General features: G+C 34.4%; 1 protein-coding gene and 1 long non-coding RNA gene across 2 annotated transcripts; both read left to right on the top strand.

The window, feature by feature from the left end:
* Window positions 1–34: 34 nt before the first annotated feature.
* On the top strand, window positions 35–8,474 carry LOC113689849 (putative MO25-like protein At5g47540). Its single transcript, XM_072049338.1, has 12 exons — window positions 35–335; window positions 3,435–4,096; window positions 4,791–4,952; window positions 5,133–5,251; window positions 6,033–6,107; window positions 6,209–6,302; window positions 6,854–6,913; window positions 7,073–7,141; window positions 7,533–7,631; window positions 7,911–7,955; window positions 8,031–8,133; window positions 8,238–8,474. Exons 2-12 carry the CDS (start codon window positions 3,821–3,823, stop codon window positions 8,348–8,350), a joined length of 1,215 nt encoding a protein of 404 aa, XP_071905439.1. The 5' UTR covers window positions 35–335; window positions 3,435–3,820; the 3' UTR covers window positions 8,351–8,474.
* A 585-nt stretch (window positions 8,475–9,059) lies between these two features.
* LOC113743779 (uncharacterized) lies at window positions 9,060–10,160 on the top strand. Its single transcript, XR_003461200.2, has 2 exons — window positions 9,060–9,268; window positions 9,630–10,160. It is a non-coding gene; the product is annotated as an uncharacterized lncRNA (long non-coding RNA).
* Window positions 10,161–11,997: the final 1,837 nt, after the last annotated feature.

The raw sequence follows: 11,997 nt of genomic DNA, 5'->3' as shown, positions 1-11,997 counted from the left end.
ATTTCCATTGCCTCGTTTCTCATGCGTTTGTTTTTCTTTCGAGGGATTTATGAGTTGAACGCATCCCTATTACGAATCTTGTCATCCTCCTCTGTCGCGCGCACCAACCTGACTAGGCCAGAGTTGAATTTGCTTGCAGGCGAGGACTGGGCTGGAAACATATGGCTAGAACCTGGAGCACTATTTAGACACCCCAAAAAAAAAAAAAAAAATTAATGATGCAATAGTTGTTTATGGGATTCTTTGTAGTATATTGTGAGCAACGAAAGAAGAGAGGCGGGTCAGTACTCAGTAGTAGTATCTATCATCAGAATCAAAAGAGCCTATAGCAGCAGGTAGGCTGTTTTAACGCATTCGTAAGACCTACATACCTGCCAATATCGTCTTCTGTTCTACTTGTACTTGCTACTTAGTTGAGAGCCTGGTATGTTTGTAGCATCAGTTTTTGCATAATAATCAAACGTAAATGCATATTGAAAGCATTCATGCACTGCTGTAATGCGTTCACGTAAAGTTGCATTAGAAGTTAAGAGCACCCTTTTCCTCCGCTGCTCTACAAAACAACTGGCATTGGGTTTCTCTAAAATAATACTACCAAGAATTGGCCCCAATGACAGCATTACAATTCAACTCAACTCTTACCAAACCTAATCCCTTTTTTTTGGGTTGGAGATGCTGTCAAAAAAAAAAAAAAAAGTAAAAAAGGACTTCGGGACTTGGACTAGAGATGCAAACGAATTGAGTTGAGTCGAGATTCAACCTAATCGAGTTGACCTTCAACATAATTTTATGAAATTCAAACTTAAACTCAACGACCTCAAAATGTTAAACTTGAGCTCGAGTTTTAAAAAATAAAAAAATAATTATTTTTATTTTTTTAAAAAAAATAAAATAATTATTTTTTTAATAAATAATAAAATATTAAAAATATATATGTAATTTTATTATTAAAATTAATATATATATACTTACACTATATAAGAACGAGTTTAGAACTAGATTTCAACCGCACGGGTGAGGCTATTTTGGGAATATAAGAGTGTTTGAAGAGTAATTGGAACATTGAGTACAAGTCATTATAGCTTTAATTTCACTATAATTACTTATATAACCTTTCAGACATTTAAGGTTAGGAGCAGGTTTGGTATGTTACAATGTTTGGTGCCAAATTGAGTATCAAGTACAACTGAATAAAGCTTGTGTTTTGATAGAATTACATAAAAGTCCTTTTAATCATTTATTATACTAACATCCAAACCTTCCAATTTCCTAAAACCTTTCTCGTCCGTTAAAGAATTAATTGGATGTTTACATGATTGGATTTTAATTACAATTAATTAACTTAATTATTATCTGAACAATCATTATCATATTTATGTCCCCATGTTTAGATATACCCTTTCTTCTTTTTCAGTTTCACCTCTTTGGTTTTATTATGGCTATTAAATATTTGGTGGAATGCGTAGCTTTTCCTTTAAATTGATGTGAGTTCTTTGGGTTTGTCTTCTTCGATTGTAGTTTTTTTTTCTGATAATTGGTTTATTCAAGAATTCCATATAGTTTGTTTTTGATACTTCTAATTCCAAAAACTGACTAATTGTATTGTTTTCCTTAGTAGATCCCAGAGATTTTGTCTCTGGTCAAAGTACAATTTGAGATAATGTTGTCACTTTCTAAAATAATCAGAAAAACAATTTGATCATCTTCTCCTCCTCGACCAAGGTATTATCTCTTTATTTAAGTCAGATAACGTGTTATTTCTCATGAACTTTCTCCTATTGTTCTTGACTCCATGGATCTGTTGACTACATTCCAACAGTTATAATTCATGTAGTTATTTTTTCATGTAATATGATTTGGAATTCAACTTGTGTTTATTTTAACTGGGAATTTTATGATTGTAAAATTTATTAACTTAGAATTTTGTTCTTCATTGAAACTAAAAAAGAAAATTAATCATGCTACATAGTACTAAGATGTCATTTGCACTCTATTTGCTTTCCATGTTATGATCTCGTTCTTGTATTATACTGTTTATATAGTTTCAAATACAAAAAATTTACTTTTTTATGCTATCTAAAAGAATTTGTAGTGAAACTTGATGAGTTTAAATGCTTTAGTTACAGCACCATTTTGATTGCATTGTATTAATTCATTTACTCATAATTGTATGTTGTACAATGATAAATAATGTTTCTTGATTTGATTGAAGCAACTATTATCCATAGTTCAAACGAGTCAATTAAGTAGAAATGTTATATTGGATACTTATACAAGTAAACATTGAAAAATATCATTAAACAGTTTCTACCTATAGTTTGCAATTCGAATTCATATGAGCAATTTCTTCTGATTTTAGTTACCATTTTCTACAATTTCAAATTTAGAAAATATTATTTGCACCAATTTTTTATAATCAAGATAGTTTCAATTCAGATCTTTTACAATTATGCAGATTTGAACTTATTTATGAGATTATAAAGAAATGCCCCTAGCAAAAAACACCAAATCTGAATAGTTTCTACAAAATTTTGAAAAAAACCACTTAAGTTTCTTATTTATCTATCATTTTTGGGCATCATTATCTCTGTAAGAAACATGTGATTAAGTCGTATTATATGCCCACCAAATTATATAAATAGTTAGTCAAAGATAAAATTATTTTAGACTAGATTGGATGCAAAGTGATTGATGGATAAACTTGACTTGATAATTCAGGTTGAGCTTAAGTCAAGGGAGAAATCAGAAACATTGTTTGAGGGATCTTTCATGAACATATATAGATTCGAGAGATGAATGGTCCAATTGATATTTTAAAATGTTTTATCATCTTGGATAAGTTTTAGAATAGACCTTTGGATACTTTTCAATTGCACTTAGACATTCTTACATTTTCAAACTACCCTTATCTTTACAGTTGAAATTTAAACATAATCTTTGATCACAACGGATTCTTATATAGTATAACGATAAAGATGTCTCATTGCACATTATTTTTATTGACTCACTATATAACTTATGATTTTTCTATTAAAATCACATGAAAAAATCATCATACTTAAGTTCCTATACTACAAAATATTAAACAATAATTATTAATTATCTTGAATCACAAGCACCAAATTCCCGCGCGTCGCGCGGGCTATCCCTCCCTAGTATATATATATATAATCGAGTTCGAGTCGACTCGCGAGCTAACGACTTTAGTATTTTTAAATTCGAATTCGACTTAGTTAACTTGAACTTAATAATGTTGATTGAACTTGAGTCGAGTTCGAATTCAACCTGCTCGTGATTGACCCGATTCATTTGCAGCCCTAACTTGGATCCATCTTTTACATTTTTCTGTTTTTCCTTCTAGGGTCGGGTCATGTAGATTAGGAACTAGTAGTACTATTCTATTTGGAGTATCTTTTAAATCCGCAAAAATATAGGTGGGAGAGAGAGAGAGAGAAGGGTGAGGAGGTTCCAGACAGAAAGAGAGAACAAACAACACCTGATGCTGATGAAGCAGAAAATCCAAGTCCGGCTCCGGATCCTGTATATTCCTGTGATCAAAATGGAAATCGAAAAAGTTGCTCCTCTCATTATACTTTCCGTAAATAATTCAACACCCACCCCTGATTTCCCAAATACTACCATAATAAAAACATCGAAGCCCTCACCAAAGAAAATCCGTAAATGGCATTTGCCCATTTCCCCCTCCTCAACCTCATCATCCCCTCTCTCCTTTCCCTCCTCTTTCCCCTGCATTTCCACCAGTAACAACAACATCAACCACCACCCTTGAAGAAATTTTCCCAAATCCTAATAAATAATAATGCCGACCCAGGTTGAACAGGGAAGGAGAGAGATGGTGGGGGTGGGGGGCCTCATGAATCATCAGCAAAAGCCATCCGATCACCGCAAGGCCCTGAAACGCTCTCCCACTATGAATCTCAAGAGGCTTTTTACAAAGGCTATGCGTACTGCTTCCCTTTTTAAATCCAAAAAATCTCGGCCTAAGACCCCTATTGACATTGTCCGTCATGCCACCTCGTTGCTCTCCTATCTCCATTCTGCTTCCCATCTTTCTGGCCAAAAGCATTCCGATAAGGTACTGCTATTCTTATTACGGGTTTTACTCAAAACTTCTTCTTTCTTTCTTTTTATCCTCGTTTGGGTTCTTCTGATTTAAAGATTGTTTTTTGAAACAACAAATTTGATCATCGGTTTTTGGGCTGTTTTCGTTCTCTTCTGAGTTTGGCGATTATAAGGTTAGCTGTGTGATATTCGCTATTGATGCTTTTCGAAGGTACATTATGTGTTTTTCACCTTTTCTACTTCTTCTTCTTTTTTTTTTGGCAAAAATTTAATTCTGGCTAGGAATTTGCTTTATTTTGTTCTTGAAATGTAGAGATTTTAATTTGTTTTTCCTGAATCATCAAAGGATTACATTGAAGATTAACAAAGTTTAAATGTAGAGATTTTAATATGGTGTACTGCAATCTCAAGGTGCTGTATCTGGCACTCTTTTCCTGTGGGGGGCCCCGGGGAGGGGGGGGTTACCTATTTCTCTTTTTGCTCACAATTATGAGAGGAGGACATTGCATTTGAGAGCTGTTACTTGTGCATTAAATTCATTATGTTCTCAGCATTAAAATTCAGTGACACAGCTCAACTTGACGTCATTTTGTAACAGTTTAAACTTGGCAAAAATTTTGCAGTGCATAATTCCCTCTGTTTGTTGTTTTGATGTGTCAAGTACTGACTATTGATTCCGAATTGCGTGCCCAATTTTTGAGTTGCAGATGTCAGAATTAGATGTGCTCATAAGGGAGATGAAGCTAATTCTGTACGGAAATGGTGAATCTGAGCCTGTTGCTGAAGCCTGCGCACAACTGACTCAGCAGTTCTTCAAGGAAAACACCCTTCGGCTCCTCATTGTTTGTCTTCCAAAACTCAACTTGGAGGTGAGCTTATTATTTAATGTTGTAAGCTTACCTGTAATCGGAACGAACACCAATTCCTCTTTGTAAATTGTTTTAGTCTTGTTTCACATTTATGCATTCTGATCTAGAAACTATGATTATCGGAGGCTTTTTTTTTTTTCTATTGCTGTTGCTTATTTTTGAATAACCATTGCTCTATAGGCACGTAAGGATGCCACCCAAGTTGTTGCAAATTTGCAAAGGCAGCCAGTTAATTCGCGCTTGATTGCTTCTGATTACTTGGAATTCAACCTGGATCTGTTGGACTTATTAATATCAGGGTGAGTCATCATTGGCAGTATGTTTGCATATTATCACCATCTTGCATATGTTATCTCCTATTATAAGTTTCCTTTGGTCTAAAGTCTTTTTTGTAGCATGTTGGAATCTATAAAAAGATCTTACAGTTCTTTCTGGTCAAATTTTTCTTTGGGAGGTCAGGATAGATGATTACCTGCCGAAAAAGTCACACCAAAGAAATTAGGAAAAAATCTTCTACCTGGAAGCTTACATTGCTGGCCTCCCGACCCATCTTTCTGTGCCATGAAGCATTCTTCTCTATGGATCATTTAGAATACCTTTAGCAAGCAGGAGGCTTTTGAGAAACTGAAGTTTTATAATAATATGTGCTAGAAGATCATGTCCTATCTTTAGCACAGATTGCCTGAATACTGGTCGAAAAACCACATTGCAAATAAGCTTGTCAATTTTTTTATCATTTGTTCATGATAATTCTATATTTTCATGCTGTGGTCGTCTGTAATTCCAACTAGAATTAGCCTATGCTCAATTAGGTGATTGGGTCCAACTTAAGTAGATAATCTGCCAAATTGCATGTTTTACTTGAGAAAATGCAATAGCTTGTCCAGAAGTACAACCAACTCAGAAAAGGGAATATTTTGAAACTTTTTTTTTTTTTTAACATTCCTCATCCTACCTAGGTTTTGTAGGAAGAATTCTGGAAATATTCTGAGAGCCTAAGTAATCTATACCTCAATAGTTTCAGTTCATTGACATGGCCTTAGCTTCGCCACCCAAACCCCCTGCCCCCTTTTGTTATAGCTATGAAGATCCAGCAATGGCTTTGCACTATGGAGGAATGTTGAGAGAGTGTATTCGCCATCAGACAGTTGCAAGGTAAGCAGTTTGCAAGCTATTGGATGTTGAAATTCTCAATTTAGTTTTATGTGTTTACTTATTCAATGTTGTTTGCTATGGTTTTATGATTTTTCGGTCAGGTATGTTCTGAAATCAGTGCACGTGAAAAAGTTTTTTGACTACATGCAACTCCCAAGTTTTGATGTTGCTGCTGATGCCACAGCTACATTCAAGGTTATATTTGTTGTTTTCTGGCTCCCACCTCATCGTCATAGGGCATCCATTGTTAACCTTGAGATTTTATTAAGCTCACTTATCGTCACAAAGATGCATTTGGCTTCTTTTGCATCACTGTCAAAAGCAGTTTTGAGTCATTGAGTTGTACACTTACTATGACATTCAGCAATTTTGGGCCATATAGAGTTCTGGTATAAGCTTGCTATAAAAATGTTGAAATTGCTATCAGGACTTAAAAGGATTTTCTGGCCCTGGGAAAATGGCAGTTAAGCTTACAAGATGTGGAAGGATAGGAAAGCAGCTTTATATTCTTGCCAGGGTCAAATGACATAATTTTATGTTCCAGAACTACTTTTTTTTTAACTAAAATTTCATTTGGTTCTCTTTTAATGGATTACCATACTAATTAAATCAAATTATTTGTGCATGGCATTGGAAAAGCAGCCCCTCCCCCCCCCCCCCCCCTTGTTTTTGATAGATCTTATCCCCTTTTTGGATTCTTAAGAAACACGTGAATAAGTTTTGGTTATTCTGGCAAAATCTTGCAGGAGCTTCTGACGAGACATAAGTCCACAGTTGCAGAATTTCTTGCTGAAAATTATAATTGGGTAAGTTCTTGCTTCCATTGGTGCAAGAGTCTCATTTAGTGCCGCACTTAATGTTTCAAGTGTCAAGGTTTCTTTTGTGAATTCTGTAGTTTCACCATTTTCTTTGTTCTCTAACTTTATAGTAGTTTAACCTTTGCTATCTTCATATTTGATCTTCAGTTTTTTGCTGAATTCAACTCGAAGTTATTGGAATCTCCAAATTATATCACTAGAAGACAAGCTGTCAAGGTATTCATTCGCCAAGCAATTACAATATACTATTGGTGTTTTGAGTTTTGACATCATTTATCCTTAGAAGATTTTATATGGCTGTCATAATTGTGACTAGATGTGCCACATCTAATTGCATAACTTGATATTCGGTTTGATCATGGAAAATATAATCCATATCCTGTCTCTGTGAGTGTTCTGATATCTTGTTTTCATCTTGTTTCCATGGTTAATTGAAGAAGTCTCACTTTATTCCTTGGCCCATCATATTTGGAGTTTTGAATGTGGAGATCTCTTTACTAGCCTAAGTTGGTTCTTGAGCAAACGGGGCTGTATTTAAATTTGTTTGCTGTGTTTGATGGAAATGCTTGTGGCTGGAACCTGAAGTTTGTTTTTCTTCTCCCCCTAGCTTTTGGGAGATATTTTGCTCGATCGTTCAAATGCTGCTGTGATGGTACGCTATGTCAGCTCAAGGGATAATCTGAGGATTTTAATGAATCTTCTGAGGGTATGTAATCTGCCTTTTGATGAAAATCCACAAACGTACACAAATTTCTCACAGAATTCTACGCGTAATTCTTGCACTGAAGCCCTACTCTAAAAGATAGGCTGCAGATGAATTGATTTAGGCTCGATAGTCCATCGTTGCATCTTACATGCTACATATACATATAATTTTTTTTTTTTTGGGTTTGAGGGGTAGAAATTTAAATAGTAATAACATTTACATATAATAATTATTCTGAAATTCTCGTTATCTAAAGTTGCTAGATTTCCCGTTTTGCAGGAGTCAAGCAAAAACATTCCGCTCGATGCATTTCATGTGTTCAAGGTGTGAATATCTTGTGTTTTGAATGTGCTTGCTTGTGCTCTCTTAATTTAACGGGTTTGTGTTCTCTGCCTGTAGCTTTTCGTGGCCAACCAAAATAAGCCTCCTGACATAGTTAACATTCTGGTAGCCAACAGAAGCAAGATTCTACGTTTCTTCGCTGGCTTCAAGATTGATAGAGGTATGGTTACTTTTAAAGCCCCCACACGTCACAGTGTAGGCGGCAGAGCAGAGGTTGGAGAACTATGGCCTTGCTGCTAATTGTCTTCTTTTTAACCTTTGCAGAGGATGAAGCCTTTGAGGCGGACAAAGCTCAAGTCGTAAAGGAAATCTCAGAACTTGAAGCCACAGCATCCATTGGCAATTCTGGAGAATTACGAAAGCTCAAGTTTTACTGAAGCAAATTTTGTAAAAGTGACTGAAGTTGCCTTTTGATTAGAAGAAACAAATTTGTTGATGAAATTATCATTGTAAAGTAACTGAAGTTGCCTTTGATTAGAAGAAACAAATTTGTTGATGAAATTAGCAAATGACAAATGATGGTGAAAGTGTCAAGAATACAAATTGTATCGAAAGAGCTGGGGATCCTTCCCTTCCAAGGTTTAAGAGTAAACCAGAAATGCGAAAATGGACGGACATCTGGTTTTTTCAAGGGAAAAAAAAAAAAAGAGGTTTATTAACTTATTAAATTACTTCTTCCATCTCATAAATAAAATAAATTATTTTGTAACTTTTTCTTGTCCCAAATTAATTGTCAATCTACTTTTCTTTTAATTTAATGAAATTTTATCTTTATCCTTCATGCGGCCGATCATTTATTCTCAACAATGATCAATACATCAAATAAAAGATCATTTATTCTCAACAATGATCAATACATCAAATAAAAGATAATCCGCTACTAAGGATAGAAAAGAAGTTCTCTCTCCTGCTAACATCATTTTACATACATAAATTACACATTCTCCAAAAAATATGGAACAAAGGAAGTATTTAACAAACAATAATAACAAAAAAGATAAAACATAGATTTTATTTTATTTTTTTCTTTTTGGCGCCTGCTTAGAGTTTTGGAAGTTTGTTAAGTACTAGTAGTATACGGCACGTGACAATATTAAAATTTTATTGTGGATCCATTTCTTGCATGCTTATCCTGCCGTACCTGTAGGCGGATGGGGAATGGGTAAAAGCATTAATAAGGTAAACAAGTTCAACACGTGCACGGAGCCTCAGACTAGTCCAGTCGCGGAGGCTATGAGCGCAAGCGCGGGGAGATGAAAGCAGACGCTTAGATTATTTTATTCGTCTTCATCGTCGTAAGTTTTCCATTTTACTCGGAAACTTTGAACCTTCAGTATTTAAGGGTCCGCGGTCGTTGTTTTTGTAGCTTTTCTGTCCGCGCACCAGATGTTCGATGGAATTCCTAAGTGAGTATGTTTATGGGGTTTAGAACCGAAGTTATCGCTAGATTGTAATCTGTCTGTCTGAATTGGTATCGACAGGCAGCAAATTAGTCCATTCCCTTTTGGCTCCATATGGTTCATCATTAAGTTGAACGTAACTCTATAATGGAGCAATGCTTCTTTGGTAAATAAATTGGAATTCGTTCCTGCATTTAATTTCCAATTGACATGCATGAGTGGGATGTAATTTATGGACGATTTTTTGAATTGTCAGTGATGCAAATAAGGCTTTGTAGTAGCAATCAATCAAATGGTGTTGTGCTACCCTTCCACACCTAAGAAGTTGGTATCAACGGTGGCATGCTTCCTTGGTGGTGCTTGTCTATTTGGCTACGGGTTGCATCTGTGGCACTCCAACATTGGCCCTCAGCAAGCTCGGATTAAAGCTCGGAATGAGTTTGTCAGACAGCGTTTGAGACAGAAACATGGAAAGGAGTAGACTGCCCATATCAATATGCTCCAGTTATTCACGGCCTTCACCGCTGCTGGGAGTAATGCTACTTGTCATTGGATCACTGGCTATTCAGAAATTATGGTGGTGGTGTTTCGAACGGTTCAACTTGAAATGACTCTAGTAGAATTCACTACAAGACTCGGCTGCGTGTAGTCTCTTCAATGTAGCTTGCAGTTTGCTAGGATTTTCTATTACCTGACTCGCTGAAAATAATAACAATGTTGCCCTGATTATGAATTTACTGGATCAAAATTAATAAGATCACTCGTACAGCAAGGATTGAGAGATCAATGGTCGTAACCGTCTTCCCTCTTCTCTGTGTGAGTTGTCTTCCTCCACCTGATTAATAAGATTGATTACACTATTCAGCATTCTGTTCACCAGGCTTTTACGAATAATTTGGTAAGCATTCTGAGTTTTGTCATTCTCCCTCCAATTCTTTATTTTGTCTAGGATTCCCTTTTGAAGTCTTCTTTACAATCCTTAATCACCCCACCAATTCTCCTATGGCAATGGAGTGCAAACTTATTTCTTATTTGTTTTTAGGGATAATTGCAGAAACCTCCCTTGAGATTTCTAATAGTTGCATTCACATCCCCGGAGGTTTTGAAAATAGGACTAACCTCCCCTAAACTTAAGGTTTTGATAGCAGATTCACCCATGTCAGAAAAAATGCCATTAAAAAAATCTTTTGAGAAGTAAGATAATAATTTTGTTCCATTTATACTCTTTTTGTCTCTTGTGAGGTTGTATTAGTAAAAGAATGAAAAATATTAAAAGGTGGAAACAGTTAGTGAAACTAAAGAGAATATAAGGGCAAGGAAAACTAGTGCGGTAGCAACAATTAGAAGAAGCAATGAACATACATTCAGAAATCTAATATTGTAAAACATATAAAGTGTACATCCAATTTCAAAAACTATCCTTTACTAAAGAAATTTTTTGTATTAAATTAAGATAATAAAGGATTGCTTATTTATTATCTTTTGATTGCCGCAAATTTTTAACAAAAAAAATCCTTAGATTTTGCCTTGATTTTTGCTTTCTTTCTCCTTCTACTTCATGAATGTTTAAGATAAAGTGAGGTTAACCAAAATCACCAGAACTTATTCTCTTATGGAGCCTTGTCTGGAGGTTTCTTTCCCCTACATTTTTCTTGCTTCTGCTTCTCTTCTATGCAGATAATATACAATTTAGATTGTCCTCTCAAGTGCTATCAATCATAAAATAACATTATATTGGAGCATCAATTGGCGTCATTTTATAAGTACACTTACAGTGTCTAATCAGGCAAGAAATAACTGTGAATCTTATTTAATTACTTATTCTGAACTTGTTTATTGCTTTTTTTTTTTGCCCTAAATTTGTTTACTAACAACCTTAAAATCTAAGGGTGTATAGGTAAATCCACCCTATCTTACATCAGTTATATACTCCAAATTCATGTTAGGGGAGGTTAGAGCTATTTTCAAAACCTCAAAGGAGGTGAATGCAACTGTCAGGAACCTTAGGGGAGGTTTTTACAATTATCCCTTGCTTTTACATGTTCCGTCTTTTGGCTCTAACATTTCCTTTTCTCGCACGACCTCGTTGCGCCTCTATAATTTCGTAAAGGGTTTGTCTTGTAAGGAGACATTCAATAACAAAAGCAATACATGTTAACTTTTAACACAACTGAGGGAAATTCTTATAAGAACAAGGGTCCGTTTTGGATTAGCTGTTTTTGGGGTTGTTTTTCAAAAACAACACTGTAGCATTTCGCTTTTGAAATATAAATCTGTTTGGATTAGTTATTTTTTGAGTTGTTTTTCAAAAACTATATGAAAAACTTTTACTGTAGATATTTTTTGGATTATTTTTAGAGGTATTTTTAAAACATATTTTTGAGTATTTTTATAATTTATAATTTATATATTTATATATTTATATACATTTATGCATTTATAATACATTTATAAATATTTATATATAAATATATTTATATAAAAATATATAAATGTATTATATTATATATAATACATAATATAAATATATTTATAAATGTATAAGTGTATATTATTATAAATGAATATTATATAAATGTATAAATTAATATATTATAAATATATATTAATATTATGTATAAATG

Source organism: Coffea arabica, chromosome 5e (genome assembly GCF_036785885.1).
Source record: "Coffea arabica cultivar ET-39 chromosome 5e, Coffea Arabica ET-39 HiFi, whole genome shotgun sequence".
Classification (NCBI taxonomy): Eukaryota; Viridiplantae; Streptophyta; class Magnoliopsida; order Gentianales; family Rubiaceae; genus Coffea; species Coffea arabica.
This window is presented reverse-complemented; position numbering and strand designations above follow the sequence as displayed.